This window comes from Carcharhinus amblyrhynchos, chromosome 7, assembly GCF_965287045.1.
Source record: "Carcharhinus amblyrhynchos chromosome 7, sCarAmb.v2.hapA, whole genome shotgun sequence".
NCBI classification, from domain to species: Eukaryota; Metazoa; Chordata; class Chondrichthyes; order Carcharhiniformes; family Carcharhinidae; genus Carcharhinus; species Carcharhinus amblyrhynchos.
This window is the reverse complement of record NC_137330.1, coordinates 19,840,211-19,863,205: the sequence shown is the minus strand read 5'-3', so window position 1 is coordinate 19,863,205 and position 22,995 is coordinate 19,840,211. Positions and strand designations below refer to the sequence as shown.

The 22,995-nt window shown below is 41.6% G+C and overlaps 1 protein-coding gene across 22 annotated transcripts in view; it reads left to right on the top strand.

The window, feature by feature from the left end:
- The window catches only part of LOC145344815 (regulating synaptic membrane exocytosis protein 1-like), a 743,305-nt gene that overhangs the window by 191,093 nt on the left and 529,217 nt on the right, over positions 1-22,995 (top strand). The window contains exon 1 of one of the 22 annotated variants that reach the window (XM_080191993.1): positions 13,852-13,944. The exons of the other annotated variants lie outside the window; for them this stretch is intronic. Within the exon in view, the coding sequence (XP_080048119.1) occupies positions 13,922-13,944 (23 nt within the window). The 5' untranslated portion in view covers positions 13,852-13,921. Of the gene's footprint in view, positions 1-13,851; positions 13,945-22,995 lie in introns of those variants that run through there. 22 annotated transcript variants of the gene reach the window in all.

The window sequence follows — 22,995 nt, the reverse complement described above, 5'->3', positions numbered from 1 at the left end:
CGGTGCAGGCCATCGTGTCTTGGAGACTTAGCTGCCTTTATTCCCATTAATTTATTCAAACCTTCTCCCTAGTAATGGTTATTGCACCAACTTTCTCTGCATTAACTGCAGTTTTTGGAAAATCTTCATTATTCCCTGCCATGAAGGCAGGCAAAATATTGTTTAGTGCTTCCATCATCTGTGTTCCCCATTAATTCCTCACCAGTATTGTCCTCGAAAAGACCAACATTTACTTTAGCTATTATCTTTCTCTCATATACTTATCAGAGCGTTTGGTATAGTGTTTATGTTTTCTGCTAGTTTCCTTTCGTAGTTCATCTTAGTTCTTTTGATTCCATTTATTGTTGCCTTTTGTTGAATCTTAAAGTTCTCTCAAACCTCCAGCTTACCACTAGCTTTTGCAGTTTGGTGTGCCCTAGTTTTTGCCTTTATGTCCTCTTTGACTTCCTTGTCTAGAGCTGGAACATTTCTCTTCCTTTTACAATTCCTCTTCACCTCAAGAATAACTTTAATTGAGAGGTATTCGAAATTCCCTGAACTTTCGCCATTGTTCCTTAATTGCCCTCAATTATTTGTGCAAAGGTTACTTGGGCCAAGTTTTTCCTCAGGCCTGTGTGGTTACCTCTGCCCAATGCCAAAACTCTAATAAGGCACTTGTTGTCTTGCTCAGTCAGAATCTAAAATCCTAGCATGCTGTGATCACTCTTTCCAAGATGATCTTTAACAACAAGATTATTTATCAAGTCTTGTTCATTACATAATACGAAATCTAAAATAGCCTGCTCCTTGGTGGATTACATAACATATTGCTCTAAGAAACATTCTCTCATACACTCTATGAAACCTCCCTTGAGGCTACCTTTGCCAATTTCATTAATCCAGTCAATATGCATGTTAAAATCACCCATGTGATTTTAACCCGTTGTGCTCTTCTCACAAGCCCTCATTATTTCTTGGTTGAAATGATGTCCCACTTTGGGGGCATGTACATGTCTTTTCCTTTGTTTTTTATTTCCACCCTTTGTGCCAATGCAATTTCTTAATGCAGTTTTGATGTCATCTTTAACCAATAAAGCAACTCCACCTCCTGTTCCATCCTATCTTTTCTTTCGGAATAGTGAGTATCCTTGGACATTCAACTCCCAGTCCCGGTCCTCCCGTAACCATGTTTCAGTAATCCGCACAAAATCATACCTCATTTGTGTCATCAACTCATTGACCTTATTCTGAATATTGCGTGCATTTAGGTTTTTAAATAGGTCCTACTGATTTGTCGTTCCCTTGCAGGATTTTCTTGTGCATGACATTTTTCACACATTTTGACTTCTTTCTCTGATGGTCGTTTGACTGTCCTGCTTGTTCACCCTGTTAACCTTTATATTCTCTTCTCATGCTAACTTGGTTCCCATTAACCATTATACTTCTTGTAGTTTTACTATTTCCTCCCCCCTCCACTTGCTAATTTAAAGTCCTTGTGACCACCCTATTTATCCTTTCCGCTCGAACATTGGTCCCAGATCGGTTCAGGTGGAGACAGTCCCAATGGTACAAATCCCTCCTGTTCCAACACTAATGTCAATGCCCCATGAAATGGAACCCCTCTTTCCGCACCACTCCTTTAGCTAAGTGTTCCCTGTGCCAATTTGCATGTGGTTCAGGTAGTAATCCAGATATTATAATCCTTGAGGACCTGTTCTTTAATTTAGTTCCTCATTCTCGATAATCCCCAAACAGGTCTTCTTTCCTAGTCTTGCCTATGTTGTTTGTCCCAACGTCGACCACAATAACTGGATCCTGGCTAGTGTGCGTAGTTCAGTGTTTGCTCTGCCTGGTGGCATGGATGAGATCACTCATTCACTTCTGGTATTGGAGGCTGCAGGCACTGACAGTGGCAGTGACCTGATTCCCCTACAAGATGTGGCCACCGCCTGGCTAGGATGATCACGGGTGAGTCACTAACCTTTGGCACCAGAGGCCCCTGTGCTCCTCTTATCATATCGATCGGCTTTGCAAGTGAGTTGCTGTCCGACCGCCTTTTAAATATGGTGCTGGATATGATGGCGGGGTGTGCGCTATCTGCCCTGGCATGCAATATGTTGAGAAACATTTGACTGTATAATTCATAAGGTCGGAGTCTTATAAGGCCATGTGAATTCCCATTGCCTTCCACAGCAGAAAACAATGCCCCAAGACCTCGCCTTTGAATGGAAAATCCCACCCAGTGATTCAGTGTGTTTCAAAAGCAGGGGAAGCTGAAACCTGCTGACCAATTCCCATGCCGTCCATACTTCTGAGGAAACCACAGTATATCTTCCGGGTATCTCTAGAGTCGGCCATCAGAGACTGAAAAATTTGGGCCTCTGTTTTTAAATAACATTAGACCACTTTCAGCATCATCAATGACAATTTGGGTCTGATTTAAAGTGAACGGGTCTTGTGTTCAAAATCTGAAGATTGGATTGCTGGAGAAGAGGTGAGGGTCAATAATGTACTTTCTAAAATTGAGCAGCTATTCAATACCTCTGTGAGACAGGAAGAAACTGTAATTAATTTTCCCATAACTGTCAAATGGATGAAGTAGAGTTCATGGAGGGCAGATTGCACACAATCTGTGATAACAGCAGTCAGCTTGTACGTTCAGGCTCCCCAGTTTCGGATTTGGGATGTGTTGGGAAATCTCTCGCAGAAGTTCCCAGGTGTGGATTTATCCGGTACCTGTCCAGAAATACTAACTTCCCCTGGACAGTTGCACTGGGCTGGAAACTATCCCACAAAGCTATTAAATCACTAACTTCGAATGCTTCTGGCAGTTTTACCCTGATAGTTACTTTGAATAAGTTAAAAGAAAAAAAGCCTTCTAACTTCAAAGTATTTATTTTAAAGAGCCAGACTAAGCCCAAAAGAGGACACCCCTGACTCCGCAGGGGACTCCAGATCTCCTCCCCACCCCCACTGCACTGTACTTCCCAACACCTCCCCTCCCCCGCAACTCCCCACCCACATGGGATTTCCTTGGGGTGTGACCTCCTTCACTCCACTCCGTTTACACTGTGACACTGGATCTAGGAAGTGCTATGTTGCTGACATAAATGGACAATTTAACATGGATGGGGCGATTATCTGGCATAAAGTCCCAGTAATGATATTTAAATGATTGCTAATAGGGATCCTGAATTTGGGATTCCCGCTATGCTATTGGCAGAGGACCTATAGATTGTGGAAAATCCCTCCAGTGAAAATGCAGTTTTGAGACCCCCATAGGATGTTCTGCCTCCTTCGCTGTTCCTGCCCTCCAAAAACAGGAGTGGAAATCCACCGCTCCCCACCAATATATCAGTGCCAGAACCAGACTCTGGTTTGAGAAATGTAGGTATCACCTCTGATCAGAATTGAAGCCTAAACATTTGTCTGAAGATGTTTCAGAAAGGAGGATAGTTTCCCCATGAATCTGAATAACAGAAGTGTCTTTCCAATGGATGAAATTTTCTATTGCACTGATGAGTATTGTTATTTAGATTTGATTCAGATGCTATTTTCTCACTTGCCTCACTTAACAACCTTGGATATATTTCAGCCAACTTGGAGATTTATCTACTTTTAATCCTGTCAGATCACTCCGAACCCTCTCTCTGTTGATGTTTATTATTTTAATTGTATTACAATCATTCTCCCTGATTTCTATATCCAAAACGTCTCTCTCACGAGTGACCAACGTCACAAAGTATTCACTTAGACTGTACTACTACATCCTCCAGCTCCACACACAAATTACCACTATGGTTCTTAATAGGCCTTACTTTTTCCCTAGTTACTTTTAACATATTTATAAATTAATTTAAGATTTCCCTTTCTACTACCTGCCAGTATCCTTTCATGTCCCCTTTAGAGCCATAGACGTTTACAGCATGGAAACAAGCCCGTTGGCCCAACTTGTTCATGCCGCCCTTTTTTTTAAACCCCTGATCTAATCCCAATTCTGCATTTGGCCCATATTCCTCTATACCCATCTTACCCATGTAACTGTTTAAATGCTTTTTCAAAGACAAAATTGTACCTGCCTCGACTACTACCTCTGGCAGCTTGTTCCAGACACTCATCACCCTCTGTGTGAAAACATTGCCTCTCTGGACACTTTTGCATCTCTCCCTTCTCACCTTAAACATATGGCCTCTAGTTTTAGACTCCCCTACCTTTAGGAAAAAAGTATTGACTAGCTAGCTGATCTGTGCCTCTCATTATTTTATAGATCTACATAAGATCACCCCTCAGCCTTCTATGCTCCAGAGAAAGAAGTCCTAGTCTATCCAGCCTCTCCTTATAACTCAAACCATTAAGTCCCAGTAGCATCCGAGTAAACCTTTTCTGCATGCTTTCTAGTTTAATAATATTGTTTCTATAATAGGGTGACCAGAACTGTACACAGCATCCAGGCCTTACCAATGTCTTGTACAACTTCAACAAGACATCCCAACTCCTATATTCAATGTTCTGACCGATGAAACCAAGCATGCCGAATGCCCTTTTCACCACTCTGTCCACCTGTGATTCCACTTACAAGGAGCTGTGAACATGTACCCCTAGATCTCTTTGTTCTGTAACTCTCCCCAGTGCCCTACCATTAACTGAGTAAGTCCTGCCCTGGTTCAGACTACCAAAATACATCACCTTGCATTTGTCTAAATTAAACTCCATCTGCCATTAGTCAGCTCACTGGCCCAATTGATCAAGGTCTCGTTGCAACTGAAGATAAATTTCTTCACTGTCCACTATGCCACCAATCTTGGTATCATTTGAAAACTTACTAACCATGCCTCCTATATTCTCATCCAAATCATTAATATAAATGACAAATAACAGTGGACCCAGCACTCATCCCTGAGGCACATCGCTGGTCACAAGCCTCCAGTTTGAAAAACAACCCTCTACAACCACCCTCTGACTTCTATCATCAAGCCAATTTTGCATCCATTTAGGTACCCCACCCTGTATCCTGTGAAATTTAATCTTATGCAACAACCTACCGTGCGGTATCTTGTCAAAGGCCTTGCTAAAATCCATGTAGACAACATCAGCTGCACTGCCATCATCTACCTTCTTGGTTACCCCTTCAAAAAACTCAGTCAAATTTGTGAGACATGATTTTCCATTCACAAAGCCAAGCTGACTGTCCCTAATCAGTCCTTGCATCTCTAAATGCCTGTAGATCCTGCCTCTCAAAATACCTTCCAACAATTTACCCACCCACCATAGATGCGTGTTTCACTAGCCTATAGTTCCCAGGCTTTTCTCTGCAGCCGTTTTTAAATAAAAACACAACATTTGCCGCTCTCCAATCTTAAGGCAATTCACCCATGACTATCAATGATTTAGATATATTGGCTAGGGGACCTGCAATTTCCTCCCTGGCCTCCCACAATGTCCTGGGATACAGGACATCAGGTCCTGGGGATTTATCGACCTTGATGCCCTTTATGACTTCCAGCATCTCTTTCTCTATAATACGTACACTCCTCAAGACATCACTATTTATTTCTCCAAGTTCCCTAACATCCATGCTTTTCTCAACAGCAAATACTGATGAGAAATTTTCATTTAGGATCTCACCCATTCTTTGTGGATCCACACATAGATGACCTTGTTGATTCTTAAGAGGCCCTACTCTCTCCCTTGTTACTCTTTTGCCCTTTATGTATTTGTAGAAGCTCTTTGGATTCTTTTTGCTCTTGTAATTTACTTTTTAAGTTACCTCTTGCACATTCTATACTGCTCCAGGACTTATGCTGTTTTGCAGCCCTTGATATAGAACATAGAACACTACAGCACAAACAGGCCCTTCAGCCCACGAGTTGCGCCGATCACATCAACACCTACCAATCTATAGACCTATCTATAACCCCCAATCCCATAAAACCCCATATACTCATCCAGAAGTCTTTTAAAAGACCCCAGCGAGTTCGCCTCCACCACCACTGACGGCAGCTGATTCCATTCACTCACCACCCTCTGAGTGAAATACTTACCCCTAACATCACTTCTGTACTTTCCTCCCCGCACCTTAAATCTGTGTCCTCTCGTAGCGACCATTTCAACCCGGGGAAATAGCCTCTGAGAATCCACCCTATCTATTCCTCTCAACATTTTATAAACTTCTATCAGGTCGCCTCTCAACCTGCGTCTCTCCAGGGAAAAGAGACCCAGCTCCCTCAACCTGACTTCATAAGGCATGCCTCCCAGTCCAGGCAACATCCTTGTAAATCTCCTCTGTACCCTTTCAATAGCTTCTACGTCTTTCCTGCCATAAGCCTCCCTTTTCCTCTTTATTGCCCAATATCACACTCTTGTTTTGGTTGGAACACGTTGACCCTGTACTGACCCTATTTTCTTCTTGAGTGCATTCTGTCAGAGATTTACCTAAAATTGTTTGCTTCTAGATCTGTTCCTCTTAGCCCAGATGCTGCCTGGCCTGCTTGGTTTCCATCATTTACCGCTTTGATTTCAGATTTCATGCATTCTCAATATTATGTTTTGGGCGGGAATGTGGAACTGAGCCACGACAGATCAGCCATGATCTTATTGAATGGCGGGGCAGGCTCGAAGGGCTAGATGGCCTACTCCTGCTCCTATTTCTTATGTTCTATAAATGTGTCGTTCAGTGTCATTCCTGTGAATGCATCTATGGACAAACCTTGATTAATTTTTTTGTCCTTTTGGTCACAGAGTGCCAAATGAACTTCTTTCATCAAGATAAGACTGGACGTTCCTCCCTAAGTTTATTTCTTTTCAAGATGATGATTTCAAATACTGAGAGCTGAAATTGGGGTACAGTGGTCATTTTGTTAAGAAAATGCAGTTTCTTACTCCATTCTTTCTGTTAGCAATTGAATCAGGTAGGTTTTCAAAAATTACCTGCATACCCACTGATTGACAATAGCTAGTTTTTTTCTTCCATCATCATAGAATAATATAAGCATAAGATCCATACAGTGCAGAAGGAGACCATTTGATCCATCAAGCCTACAATGATTCTCCAACAGAGCACCTTACCCAGGCCCTATCCCTGTAACCCCATGTATTTACCCCACTAATCTCCCTAACTTGCACATCTTTGGATACGAAAGGGCAATTTAGCATGGCCAATCTCCATAAACTCCAAATTTTTGGATTATGAGGGGAAACCGGAGCACTTGGAGGAAATCCATGCAGACACAGAGAGAATGTGCAAACTCTACACAGTCACCCAAAGCTGGAATTGAATCCTGGCGCTGAGTTCATTTCTTTACTTATTTTATAAAATGTGTTAAAGGAAAATCACGTGGATTGGAGATGGTCCAGCACAACGACAGGAAAGAAACAAGTAATCGGGTTGGGTGTCATCAAATGTGGCACTTTAATTCCAGTTATTTTTGTGACAGTTCATGCTGGTTTCTTTTCCACTGAGGGGTCTTCAGAGACAGTTTGTACAATGACTGTTTAACCTTGATACAGATTTCACATTGAGAAAATCAGAGTGAGAACGTGACCAATGGAATGTAGCAAGCTGATTTTTCAGGCAGTACAGCAAAGCAGGCCTGTCAGATCTTTGCTTTTTATTCTCTGATTTGTGGAATCTTCTTGTCCAACATTCAGAGTCAATTTGAAATTAGGAGATTTAGCTTGAGGCTCTCTCTGAGACATGCTGAAATGATGGGATTGGGATGAGTGGGCAGCTGGCTGCTATTGATCACTCCTCATTCATAAAACAAACTGCAGAGCTGAGAGGAGGAGTCGGAATGAGAACGTTTGAGACCATTTACAAGAGATCTTGATTTGCATAATAAGTGATTACAGAGGCTGTGCAGCTGGTGTGGAATGAGTGTAATGAGGACATATATGATAAATCGCAATTAATTAATGCACGTAATTAAGAAACATAGTCTTGGAGGCTGAGGCAATCTTTTTATGGTTATGAACTAAACATAGTAATTATATAATGACTGTCCTTTCTGTTACAGTAAATCACCCAACTTTCGAAGGATACAGTGCATTTATTTTAATATAAAAAACATAGGCTTTATAATTAGAAGTCAGGCAAACAAGGAGCCAGTGGTCTGGATCACTTGTGTATTTTCCTAACAGCAGGTTAGTCACAATTTCAAATCTACAGCAGCTTCAGCCCATGTTGGGAATATATTTTGCTGGTCTTTGGGGAGGCTGCTCAGAACTGAAATATTTTGTGGTACTCTGAATCATAGAGAATGGCACAAACCATTTGACCCACTGTATGTGTGACAGCTCTTTGACTAAACTCCCCTACCAGTCCTATTTTCCTGTCGTTTCCCAATACCCTGTGTACTATTTCTTCCTCCAGTATTTGTATAAATCCCTTCAGAAAATTATGATTGACTCTGCTTCCACTGCCCTTTCAGGCAGCACTTTGCAGATCACAACAACTCGTTGTGTAAAACAATTCACATGTTCTGTCTAGTTCTTTTGCCATTTACCTGAAATCTCTGTCCTCTGTCCTGCTGCCATTGGAATCAGTTTCACTTTATTTATGTTTGTATTGTCATTCAGTGTAGGGATGCATCACAATCAATCATTGAACCACAGAATCCCATATAGTGCAGAAAGAAGCCATTTGGCCTATCAAGTTTGCTTGAAACTCTCTGAAAGAGCATCCCACCCACGCCTTCCACTCCACCCTATCCCCATAACCCCAGTCACTAACCATGGCTAATCCACCTAACCTACATATCTTTGGACTGTGGGAGGCATTCAAAAAGAAAATGGGGAGGTGTATGCCTGGCATATTCCCTTGATGGTGATAGGTAGAAGTAACAAGCCCAGAAACCATGGAAGACCAGAGATATTCAAGATAGTTTGAGAAGGAAAAGAAAGTACAAGTACAAGGGGAGCAAATCAGTGGTATAGAAGGTGCAATGGTATAGAAATTGCTTGAGAAAGCAGTTAGGAAAGCAAAAAGGGGATATGAGAAAGCTCTCACTCTGGTAAAAGGGGAAATCCCACAGTATTCTGAAAATATATTAATGTGAAGAGAATAACTGGGAAAAGAGTAGGGCCCAGTAGAGACTAAAGGAGCAATCTGTGGGTGGAGCCAGAGGACATTGGTAGAGTGTTGAATGCATATTTCACATCTGTCTTCACCCAAGAGAATGAGGATGATAGTATGGAATTGAGGAAAAGAGACTGTGAGGTTCTTGAGCACATTGACATAGTGGAAGACAAGATAATGGAGATTTGGCAGCCTTAAAAGTGGATAAAACTCCAGGTCCAGATGAATTGTGTCCTAGGCTGCTGTGGGAGGCAAGGGAGAAGATTGCAGGGCTCTGACCCAAATTTTCAATTCTCCTCTAACCACAGGGGAGGTGCCAGACAACTGGAGAATAGGTAATGTGATTCCACTATTTAAGAAGGGTTGTAGAGATAAACCAGGGAACTGCAGACCAGTGAGTCTCGTGTCAGTAGTAGGGAAATTTTGGAGAAACCACTGAAGGAGAGCATCTGTCTCCATTTGGTGAGGGATCGTCAGCATGGCTTTATCAGAGGGAGATCGCGCTTACCAAATTAGATTGAATTTTTTGAGGAGGTGACCAGGTGTGTAGATGAGGTTAGTGCAATCGATGTAGAATCATAGAATCCCTATAGCGCAGAAGGAGGCCATTCGGCTTATCAAGTCTGCGCCAGCCACAATTCCACCCAGGCCCTATCCCTTAAAACAGGGGTCTCCAAACTATGCCCTGCAGGCCACATCTGGCCCGCAGCAGGCTGCATCCGGATTGGAGTTTGGAGACCGCTGCCTTAAAACATAGAAACCCTACAGTGCAAAAGGAGGCCATTTGGCCCGTCAAGTCTGCACTGAAAACAATCCCACCCAGGCCCTTTCTCCGTAATCCCACATATTTACCCTGCTAATCCCTACACCTAGTCATCCCAGGAGATGAAGCGGCAATTTAGCATGGCCATTGCACCTAACCATCACATCTTTGGATGGTGGGAGGAAACTGGAGGAAACCCACGGAGACACGAGGAGAACGTGAAAACTCCACACAGGAAGTCATCTGAAGCCGGAATTGAACCCGGGTCCCTGGCGCTGTGAGGCAGCACTGCTAACCACTGTGCCGCCATGTAGTTCATATGTATTTCAGCAAAGCCTTTGACAAGTCCCACACAGGAGACTTGCAAAGAAAGTAAATGCACACAGGATACAGCGTAATTTGATAAAGTGGATTCAAAATTGGCTCAATTGTAGGTTACATAGGGTGATGAAAGAAGACTAGAAGTCAGTGTCAAGTGGCATGCCACAGGGATCTGTGTTGGGTCCCCTATTTTCAGTTGTTTATACAAATTACATTGATGACTATGTGGGGGTAGGATTTTTAAGTTTGGAGATCACACAAAGATTGGCCAAGTGGTTAACAGTGAGGCAGAGTATCATGGATTACAAGATATAGATCGGGTGGTCAAGTGGGCAGGTAAGTGGCAGATAGAATTTAACCGTGAAAAGTGAGTTGATACACTTTGGGAGGAGTAATTTGACAAGGAAGTATTTAATAAATGGTAGGACATTCGGAGGTTCTGTTGGTATGTTTGTCCACAGATCTCTGAAAATGGAAGGGCATGTTAGTAGGCTGGTGAAAAAGGCATCTGGAACAATTGTCTTTATCAATGGACGCATAGATTACAAAAGCAGGGAAGTCATGCTGGAGTTGTATAGAACTTTGGTGAGACCACAGCTAGAATATTGTGTGCAATTCTGGTCACCACATCAAAGGAAGGATGGATAAAAAGCAATGGAGGGGATGCAGAGAAGATTCACCAAGATGCTGCCTGGGATGAAACGTTTAAGTTGTGAAAAGAGGGTGGGTAGGTTTGGGTTGTTTTTGTTGGAGCAGAGAAGACTGAGGGGTGACCTGATCAAGGTGTACAAGATTATGAGGAACACGAACAGAGTGGATAAGGAGCAGCTGTTCCCCTTAGTTGGAGGGTCAGTCTCTAGGGGACATAGGTTCAGATAGCAGGAGGTTTGGGGGAATATGAGGAAAACTTTTTTACCCAGAGTGTAGTGGTGGTCTGGAATGTGCTGCCTGGGAGGGTGCTAGAGGTGGTTTGCCTCATCCTTTAAAAAGTACCTGAATGAGCGCTTGGCACATCATAATATTCCGGGCTATGGGCTGGCAGATGGGATAAGGTGGGAGTTCAGGTGCTTTTAATGTGTCAGTGCAGACTTGATAGGCCGAAGGGTTGCTTCTGCATTTTATCATTCTATGAAACTGGATGACCCGGACAAAACCCACGCAGACATGGGAAGAATGTGTAAACTAGCATAATCATTCCAAGGCCAGAATTGAACCTGGGTTCCTGGCGCTATGAGGCAGCACAATGCTAACAACTATGCCATGGTGCTGCCCGTGCCAAACGAATAACAAGAAAAAAGTCACAGGGAACCAGCATTTATTGCCTATCCCTATTTGCCCTTGAGGGTGTGGGAAAGGGGCCTGGGTGAGATTATTATTGGTGCAGACCCTGTGGGCTGATTGGCCTCCTTTTGCACTGTAGCAATTCTTTTGTATAATTCATATTTTCATGTATATTTTCATGCTAAACAGCGAAAGATCAGAGGTTGAAGCACTTCCAACAATCTTCAGCCAGAAGTGGATGGTCCATCTTAACCTCCTCTGGAGATTCCCAGCATCACAGTTGTCAGTCTTCAGCCAATTTGATTCATTTCATGTGATATCAATAAATAGCTGAAGACACTGGATACTGCAAAGGTTATCGCCCCTGAAAATATTCTGATAATTGTACTGAAGACTCCAAAACTAGCTACACCCCTAGCCAAGCTGTTCCAGTACAATATTGGTGGACTTTGCAGGGATAGGGGTAGGTATCCTGTTGATGTTTCCGATGCTTCGTTCGATACCAAGTGTTTCCATTCCTTTTTGTAAGCTTTGTCACTTTGTCAGTTTGGTATAACTCAGTAGTGTGATTGACCAGTTCAGAGGGTAACTGAGAGTCAAGCACATTACTGTGGGTCAGGAGGCACATTTAGGCCAGAGAAGGATGATGGATTTATATTCTTCAAGGACATTAGTGAACCAGATGGATTTTTCTGACAATTGACAATGGTTTCATGGTCATGATAAATTTAATTCCAAATTTATTTATGACTTTAAATTTCAGCAGTTATGGAGTGTGTGTCACTTGACTGCCACTGTCTTCCCGCAAATCATCGTGAATTGTGTAGTTGCATTTAAGTAGAAGCTAGACAAACAAACAAGGAAGGAAGAGATGGAATATCATGGTGTGAGAGGTAATGTGAGATAGACCCAAGTGTAGAGTTGAGATTATAGATCATGGCTGACATGATCTTTTTGAATAGTGGAATAGCTCAAAGTGTCAGTGGTTTGCTTCTCTTCCTAATTTGTATGTTTGTATATGTTTTTTTTGTTATGATCGTCGATTAAGATGAGAAAGGATAGGAGGAGATTCAAGTTGAGGATAAGTACTAGTATGGCCTGTTTCTATGCCATCTACCTTCTACAGTCATTTTTGTTGAGAATCAGTTGATTTTTAATTTAATCTCATATTTTAACTAACCTAACATCCTTAACCTCTGGGGGGAAAATCCTCGCTGCAAAAAACTGCTTTATTCATGAATGACTGAGGTCTAATTTTAATGTTATGCCCAGATGTGGAATATAATTTAATTAACTGTGCCTTACCTATGTTACAATCTCCATAGAGACCGATTAATGATTAAAAATTAATTTGAACTCCTGTTAAAATTTGAACAGGATGACATGACTAGACTTTGTGTCTTCACAATTTCATGATTTTTTGTCAGAAGCTCATCATTTCAACTTCATTGAGGAACAATCCTTTTTTTTGAACCTATCACACATGACAATACAGAATTATGGCGAGTCCTTACAGCAGACAACTGCTTCCAGCAGCCCGTGGATTCATGTTTTCTCATTTCATCGAGCAGTTACATTGACTGACCGTCTTCAGGTGCTGCCCTAAGTTTTTGGAGGGTTTCCAAATGTCAGGAGCAATGCCTGCTGCATTGATACCTGGTCATATTAGGAGGAATTCCCTAGATTTCAGAGATAGTTGCAGAATTCATCTTTTTGACAGAAGTAAATCTGAAGAAATTATTATTTTTAATCCACTGTGAAAATGAACTTAAAAAGCCTTTGCTTAAAAATGCTAATTAGAGATCAGATGAATGTTACTTAGTTAATTCTATGTGGTATTTACTACATTCCAATCTTCATAGACCTGCTGCTTTTCAAACTCTCCCCTTAGAACAATCCCATTGTTTGTTTCCTTCATATAGGGGCCAATGCTTTCACACCTGGGTGTGCACCACCTGTTACATGCTGTGTTCATCTGTTATATTCAATCTGTGTTCTTTAAACACAGGAGCACTGGGAATTGAGACATGGTGATTTGGCTTTTGCAGATTGTTTCCTGTAGTATATTCACTTTCCTTTCATAGCACACATCATATTTTCTGTCTCTGCTGTAAAAGAGCATTCCTCTTTGAAGTTCTCTGAAGTGATCCAGCTCATCTATACACCCTTGCACAGTTTTCAAAACTCTTAACAGCCTTACTGTAATGCTTTTGTTAAAGGTTGTTGAAGGATATTCTGCCAGTCCTCCAACAATTTACATTTTTACAACTTTACATTTTAATTTACATGTTTTGTAATTTTCCACTTTCTGCCTGTGTTGGATCTTGATGACCTGAAATGTCTTTACTACTTCGCTATTGATTCTTCAGTCTATCCAGAGCTTGAGTGTGATGAGGCCTGAATGCCAATTTTAAAATTTGGTTCAGGTGGGAATTTGATGATGAGGTAAGGAGTTGCTGCTTTTTATATCTTTTCTTTCAGGCTCCAGAAGCTGGTGAGAGTTCATGGCTTTAATCACACAAGAAAGGTAGGTGTTCGGTTAGTGAACTAAGAGTTCATTCCTTTGAACAGGAGCAATCGTTTAAACCGATACTGGGGAGCTGTAAGCATTACCTTAAATTCATAGCTTAACTCATCAATCTACTTGGTATATCTACACATACTTCTAAACTTTAAAGATACTGAACTAACTTGAACACAATAAAGATGGCAGGGTAAGTGAATTGTTGGAGATGTAGCATGTGGGTGCTGTTGCTCTACAGTAATGTCTGCAGCTCGAGGAGCTTTAGTCCAGAGTCGATGAACTGGAGGCTGAACTTAAGATTCGAGGTGGGAGAAGCTAACTGGACACTTTATTCCAGGAGACAGGCGAGGTATTTATGATTATTCTATGCTCAGGAGGGCGTGACTATGAGTAAGGCAGGAATTCAGACTCAGAAATTATTAATAGAGGAGCACTGATTGTTGCAGTTGTCCAACAGGTTTGAGATTCTTATAACTTGTGTGGACCAGAGCAAGGGACTGCAAGGAGGATGAGCAAATTGACCACAACACCATAATACAGGGAATACAAGTGGGGGGAGTAAAAATAAATGTAGGGTTTTGGTTGGGGACAGCACGGTTACGGGGATAGATATTGTTTTCTGTAGCTGTGAACATGAGCCCTGAAGGCTATGTTGCCTGCTCAGTACCAGGACTAGACCCTTAATGTTGGAGAGAAACTTTGATTCATGGGTGGAGGGAAATAATTTAGAACCAGGCTGCTAAGGAATTGGAGCAATTAGGGGCTAACTTTAAAATCAGAGCCACAACCCGAGCCACAAGCAAATTGGCATATGGTCAGTAATACTTGGCTGAAAGATTGGTATTGGAGAACTGGATTTCGATTCATGAGGCACCAATACTGGAGAAAGAAGATGCCAACTTTCCAATGACCTTAACTTGAGCAAGGATGGGTCAGTATCCTGGTTAATCATTTAACTAAGGCTTTAGAGAAGGCTTTAAATGAAGTAGAGGGGGAGAAATTTGAAAAGTGCAAAAGAAAGGACAGTGCAATAGTGAAGGGCTGCGATACGGGTAATGATATCCAGAGTGTGACAGGAAGGTACAGCATGTACACGCTTAACAGTGCATCAGTTTAAAAAAAAGTCAAAGTAGAGAATTATGGTGAAAGGACAGTATTAGAGGATTGTAATCTCTGTGCATTCATAACAAGATGGATGAATTGATGGCAAAAATAGAATTAGGCCAGTATGAGATGGGAAGAGGATAACCAGGGAAAGAGTAGGGCCCATTAGGGACCAAGGGGGAAATTTGTGGGTGGAGGCAGAGGACATTGGAAGGGTGTTAAATCAATATTTCACCCATGAGAATGAGAAGGTAGTTATGGAACTCAGGGAGAGAGGCTGTGAGGCTCTAGAGAAAATTATCATTGGGAATGACAAGGTATTGGAGGTGTTGGCGGGCTTAAAAGTGGACAGATCTCCAGGCCCAGACTAACTGTGTCCCAGGTTGTTGTGGGAGGCAAGAGAGGAAATTGCAGGGACTCTGACCCAAATTTTTAATTCCTCTCTGGCCACCGGGGAGGTGCCAGAGGATTGGACAACAGCTAATATTGTCCCACTATTTAAAAAAGGTTGTAGAGACAAGCCAGGAACTACAGATCAGTGAGTCTTATGTCTGTGGTTGGGAAACTACTGGAAAAGATGTGAAGGAGAGAATCAATCTCCATTTGAAGAGGCAAGATTTGTTCAGGCCCAGTCAGCATGGTATTATCAGTGGGAGATCATGCCTAACAAATTTGATTGAATTATTTGAGCATGTAACCAACCAAGTGTGTGTCTGAGGATAGTGCGGTTGATGTAGTTTACATGGATTTCAGCAAAGCCTTTGACAAAGTCCCACATGGGAGACTTACTAAGAAGGCTATTGCACATGGGATACAGGGTGATCTGACCAGGTGGTACATAATTGGCTGAGCAGTAGGAGACAGAGAGTGATGATAGATGGCTGCTATAGCAACTGGAGGCCAGCAACCAGTGGCATAGCACATGGATCCGTTCTCGGCCCCCGATTGTTCATCATTTACATAAATGATGTAGATGACTATGTCATCAGTAAGGATCAGCAAGTTTGCCAATAACACAAAGATTTACTGGGTGGTTAACAGTGAGGTTTAGTGTCTTGGGTTACAGGAAGGTACAGATGAGATGGTCAAATGGCAGATGGAATTTAATCCTGAAAAGTGTAAGGTGATGCACTTTGGAAGGAGTAGTTTGACATTGAAGTATACTTTGAAAGATCTGACACTGGGAAGTTCTGAAGAATAAAGGGACCTTGGTATGTTTGTCCATCGATCTCTGAAGGCAGAAAGGCAGGTAAATGGTGTGGTGAAAAGGATATCTGGCACACTTGCCTTTATCGATCGGGGTATAGATTACAAGAGCAGAGTTTCTATGATATCTGTGAACTTTGGGGAGGCCACAGCTGGAATCCTATGTGCAGTTCTGGTCACCACATTATAAGGAAGGACGTGAACATACTGGAGGGGTGCAGAGGAGATTCACCAAGATGCTGCCTGGGATGGAACATTTAATTTATGAGAAGAGGTTGGGGTTGGAGCAGAGAAAACTGAGGGGAGACCTGATTGAGGTGCTTAAGATTATGAGGGAGCAGCTGTTCCCCTTAATTGAAGGATCAGTTAGAGGTTTAGAGGGAATTTGAGGGAAAGCTTTTTTACTCAGAGGGTGGTGATGGTTTGGAATGCACTGCCTGGGAGCGTGGTGGAGGTGAGATGCCTCACATCCTTTAAAAAGTACCTGGAAGTGTACTTGCACACTGTAACATTCAAGGCTATGGATCAAGTGCTGGCAAGTGGATTAGGTGGGTAGGTCAGGGCATTGGTCAGACTCGATGGCTTCTTCTACACTGTAGGATTCTGTGATTCTGAGAGTGATTACAGAGGTGAGGTTGCAAAGTGACGACTGGGAATTTAATTTAAGGCTCCTTCACATTTTGAAAGGATCGAAAGGAAAAGGAGGTGAAGTGACATTGTTAATAAACCAGGATATCAATATAATAGTGAGAAATGATCTTTGTTTGGAGGATTAAAATGTGGCATCAATTTAGGTGGAGCTAAGAAATATCAAGGGAGCAAGATCACTGCTTGGAGTCATTTGTAGACCCAAATTTTCTCAAATTCCAGATCACTTTGGTGTCTACCAGGTTCTGCGTTCCAGAGTTGCAACCCTGCTACCATTATTTAACAAATTAGGTTGCAGTTTTAGAAATATTACTCACTTTGTACCTATAGTTACCTTAAGCACTTTAACAAGTAATAGATTTAATGCAATAATTATATAATCCTGGTACCAATTTCAACTACTATTCAGAGGAAACAAAATCTTAAAACTAACCAACCAACCATTCTTATTAACCTAATCAATGCCTAAAAGCTCAATCAAAGTATAAAATGTAACAACTCCTTCTCCCACCCACTAAATTCAGATGAAAACCAAATTCTTTGTTAGTATTCGTTCCTCATTGTTGCTCAATCCTTGTCATCTTCACTCTGTTCTCCCATTCTGTGTTGTCACTAAAACCTGTCTGCTTTTATGAGGGACTGGTGACCATAAGCTCCAACTGCTAAATTGTTTTCCTGCTACAACAATTGCCATTTATTTAGGCAACTATTTCCATGAAATTGACAGATCATTGCCAGGAAGTTTCTTTCAAACTAGGCTTTTAAACAAGCTTGCAGTGATTAAAGTCAGAATCTGATAATCTAAATTACAGCTTGAGGAAAATCTTAGCAGAGATATCTTACCTACACTAAATTTCCAAGTTAGGACTCATTCCTTGACAGATTCAGACTTTGGAGTCTCCATTCTGTGCTCCCAATAACTGACAATCACAACAGAAAGAGGCTGTTGTATATTCAGTGAGCCTCTGAAGGAGCAAATCACCCATGTCCCTGCCTTTCCCCATAGCTATGAGAATTCTCTCTTTTCATATAATAATAAAATTCCCTTTTGAAATTTTCAACTGAACCTACCACCATTGCATTCTCATGCCAAGCATTCCAGATCGTAACCACTCGCTGTCTGAAAAAAGCTTCTTCTCATTCCAACATTTTTTCTTTAACCAGTCATCCTAAATCTGTGCTGTCTGGCTCGTAATCCTTCTACAGTCGGAACAGTTTCTCTCTATCTACTCTGGCCCACTCCTCATGATTTTGAACATCTCTATCAAATCTCCTCTCAACCTACTCCAAGGAAAACAGTACCGACTTTCCCAATCTATCCTTGTAACTGAAGTTAATAGTCCCTTTGGTCATTCTTGTGAATGTTTTCTGCATTTTATCATGCTTTTACATCTGGTGGTGCTCAGAACCAGGCATAATATTCTAGTTGAGACCTAACCAATATTCTGTCCAAATTTAACATAACTTTCTTGCTCTTGTATTCTATGTCACTATTAATAAAACTCATATCCTCTCTCAATCTGTCCTGCCACCTTCAATAATTTATGCACTATACACCAAGGACATTCTACTCCTTGCCTCCATTAGATTTGTATCCTTTTTCATTGCGTCTTCATGTTCTCCCTATCAAAATGAATCACTTCACATTTCTCTGTATTGAACTTAATCTGCCACTTGTAAACAATTTTTGAAGCTGTCCCCTGCCCACCAAAGTCTAGATTATTAATACATGTCGGGAAGAAGAGGGGTATCAATACCAACCTTTTGGAAACTTCACTGTAAATATTCCTCCAGTCCAACAAATAACTGTTCATTCTTACTTTTTTGAGTCAGAGAAGTTTACAGCATGGAAACAGGCCCTTCGGCTCAATTTGTCCATGCTGCCCCATTTTTATCACTAACCTCATCCCGCCCCTGACCTATATCCCTCTATACCCATCTTACCCACGTAACTGTCTAAATGCTTTCCGAGAGACAAAATTGTACCCACTTCTACTACTACTTCTGGGAATTCGTCTCAGACACTTGCCACCCTCTGCGTGAAACAGTTGCCCCTCTGGACATTTTTGTATCTCACCCCTCTCCCCTTAAACCAATGCCCTCTAGTTTTAGACTTCCCTACCTTTGGGAAAAGGTATCTATGCCCTTCATTATTTTATAACATCACCCCTAAGCCTCCTATGCTCCAGGGGAAAAATTCCTAGTCTATCCAGCCTCTCAAGTCCCAATAGCATCCTGGTAAACCTTTTCTGCACTCTTTCTAGTTTAATAATAAATATCCTTCTTATAATAGAGTGATGAGAACTGTACACAGTATTCCAAGTGTGGCCTTACCGATGACTTGTATGACTTCAACAAGACATCCCAACTCCTGTATTCCATATTCTGATCAATGAAACCAAACATGCTGAATGCCTTCTTCACTGCTTTGTCCACCTGTGACTCCACTTTCAAGGAGCTATGAACCTGTACCCCGAGATCTCTTTGTTCTACAACTCTCCCCAGCCACCTACCATTAACTGAGTAAATCCTGCCCTGGTTTGATCTACCAAAATGCATCACCTCACATTATTCTAAGTTAAATTCCATCTGCCATTCATCAGCCCACTGGCCCAATTGATTAAGATCCTGTTGCAGTCCAAGGTAACCTTCTTCACTGTTCACTATCCTATTGTCCACTGTGCCACCAATGTTGGTGTTATCTGTAAACTTACTAATCATGGCATGGTGGTTAGAACAGTGCCAGGGTTCCAGGTTCCATTCTGGCCTCAGGTCACTGTCGATGTGGAGTTGGCACATTCTCCCTGTGCCTTTGTGGATTTCCTCTGGGTGCTCCAGTTTCCAACCACAGCCCAAAGATGTGTGGGTTAGGTTAATTGGTCATGCTACATTGACCCTAGTGCCAGTGGATTAGCAGGGTAAATATATGGGGTTATGGAAATAGGACCTGGGTGGGATTGTCTTTGTGCAGACTCAATGGGCTGACTGGCATCCTTTTGCACTGTAAGGATTCTATGAATATTTTATGTCTCCTCTTTGTTTCCTGTTGCTCAGCCAATTTTATATTGGGGGAAGGCAATGGCCTACTGGTATTATCTCTCTATTAATCCAGAGCATCATATTCTGGGGACCTGTATTTGAACCCAGCCACAGCAGATGGTGGAGTTTGAATTCAATCGAAGAAAATCTAGAATTAAGAATCCACTGATGACCATGAAACCATTGTCAATTGTCGGAAAAACCTATTTGGTTCACTAACGTCCTTTAGGGAAGGAAATCTGCTATCCTTACCCGGTCTGGCCCATGTGTGACTCCAGGGCCACAGCAACGTGGTTGACTTGCAACTGAACGAGGGCTACTCGGGATGGGCAATAAATGCCGATCAGCCAATGATGCCCTATCCCATCAATTAATAAAAAAATTAGTAACTTTTCTCACAGGTCTGTTGTGTCGCACTGTATCTTTTCCAAGTCTTTTTGATGAACACGAACATGATCAACATTGCTCCTCCCATCATCACTATTACTAATTCAAAATTCAAGTTAGTCAAACATAATTTTCCCTGAAGGAATTTATACTGGCTTTGCTTCATCAAATTGACTGTGACTATTAATTTCTTCCCAAATTATTATTTCTGGATGTTTCCCCATCACAGAGGTTAAACTGACTGGCTCATCTCTATACCTATTTTTGAACAGAGATTTGCAATTCTCCAGTCCTCTGACATCAGCCCTGAATCAAAGGAAAACAAAAATTATGGCTGGTGCCTCTGTAATTTCCACTCTCATTTTCCTCAGCATCTTTGGATGCATCATCCAATCCTGGTATCTTATCAACTTTAAATGTAGACAGCCTACCTAATAGCTCTTCCTGATCAATTTTAAATCCTTCAGCTGCCTGAACTTTCCAAAAAGCATTTGTTAAAATACTATGCAAAAAGACTACTTAATAAACATATGAGCCCATGGTGTTGCGGATAGTATACTAGAATAGAGGTTAACTGATGGAAGACAGTTGGGATAAGAGAGGTATTTTCAGGATAGCAACCTGTAACTAGTAGAGTTCATGATGTGGATATGCTGGCGTTGGACTGTGGTAAACACAGTAAAAAGTCTGACAACACCAGGTTTAAGTCCGACCGATTGATAGTAAACTCACCAGCTTTCGGGTTAGTCCCTTCATCAGGTGAATGGAGAGTGCCTGTTAACTTGTTTACTATGTGTAGTATTTTAACAAATGCTTTTTGGAAAGTTCAGGCAGCTGAAGGATTTAAAATTGATCAGGAAGAGCTATTAGGTAGGCTGTCTACATTTAAAGTTGATAAGATACCAGGATTGGATGATGCATCCAAAGATGCTGAGGAAAATGAGAGTGGAAATTACAGAGGCACCAGCCATAATTTTTGTTTTCCTTTGATTCAGGGCTGATGTCAGAGGACTGGAGAATTGCAAATCTCTGTTCAAAAATAGGTATAGAGATGAGCCAGTCAGTTTAACCTCTGTGATGGGGAAACATCCAGAAATAATAATTTGGGAAGAAATTAATAGTCACAGTCAATTTGATGAAGCAAAGCCAGTATAAATTCCTTCAGGGAAAATTATGTTTGACTAACTTGAATTTTGAATTAGTAATAGAGAGTGATGATGGGAGGAGCAATGTTGATCATGTTCGTGTTCATCAAAAAGACTTGGAAAAGATACAGTGCGACACAACAGACCTGTGAGAAAAGTTACTAATTTTTTTATTAATTGATGGGATAGGGCATCATTGGCTGATCGGCATTTATTGCCCATCCCGAGTAGCCCTCGTTCAGTTGCAAGTCAACCACGTTGCTGTGGCCCTGGAGTCACACATGGGCCAGACCGGGTAAGGATAGCAGATTTCCTTCCCTAAAGGACGTTAGTGAACCAAATAGGTTTTTCCGACAATCGACAATGGTTTCATGGTCATCAGTGGATTCTTAATTCTAGATTTTCTTCGATTGAATTCAAACTCCACCATCTGCTGTGGCTGGATTCAAATACAGGTCCCCAGAATATGAGTCTCTGGATTAATAGAGAGATAATACCAGTAGGCCATTGCCTTCCTCCAATATAAATTTGGCTGAGCAACAGGAAACAAAGAGGAGACATAAAATATTCATAGAATCCTTACAGTGCAAAAGGATGCCAGTCAGCCCATTGAGTCTGCACAAAGACAATCCCACCCAGGTCCTATTTCCATAACCCCATATATTTACCCTGCTAATCCCCTGGCACTAGGGTCAATGTAGCATGACCAATTAACCTAACCCACACATCTTTGGGCTGTGGTTGGAAACTGGAGCACCGGAGGAAATCCACAAGCCATGGGGAGAATGTGCCAACTCCACATAGTTTCCACTAAATAGCAGTTAAAATTGGTACTGGGATTACATAATTATTGCATTAAATCTATTACTTGTTAAAGTGCTTAAGGTAACTATAGGTACAAAGTAAGTAATATTTCTAAAATTGCAACCTAATTTGTTAAATGTGTTAAAATGGAGAGAACTCTCCATTCACCTGACGAAGGGACTAACCCGAAAGCTAATGAGTGTACTATCAAATAAATCGGTTGGACTTAAACCTGGTGTTGTCAGACTTTTTATTAGTAGAGTTCCACAGAGATCAGTGTTGGGGCCAGAATTATTTACAATATGTATCCAATGACTTGGATGAGGGAAGTGAGTGTACGGTAAGGCAAGTGGTGAGGATGACATGAAGAATATGCAGCAGGATACAGACAGGTTGGTTGGGCAAAAACTTGGCAGATGTAGGAAAATGTGAAATTATGCAATTTATTAGGAAGAGTAAAGGAGCTGACCATAATTTAGAAGGAGATAGAATGCAGGAAACTCCATACAGTGGGATTTGGGGGCCCTTGTGCATGAAACACAAAAAACGAGCATGCAAATTCAGCAGGTAATTGAGAAGGCAAATGGAATGTTGGTTTTTATTTCAAAGGGGATGGAATACAAATATAGGGAAGCCTTGCTAAAATTATACAAGGCCGAGTTAGACCATACCTGGGATACTGGCACAATGGCCCTGTCTCGTGATGACAACTTGAGCCCCA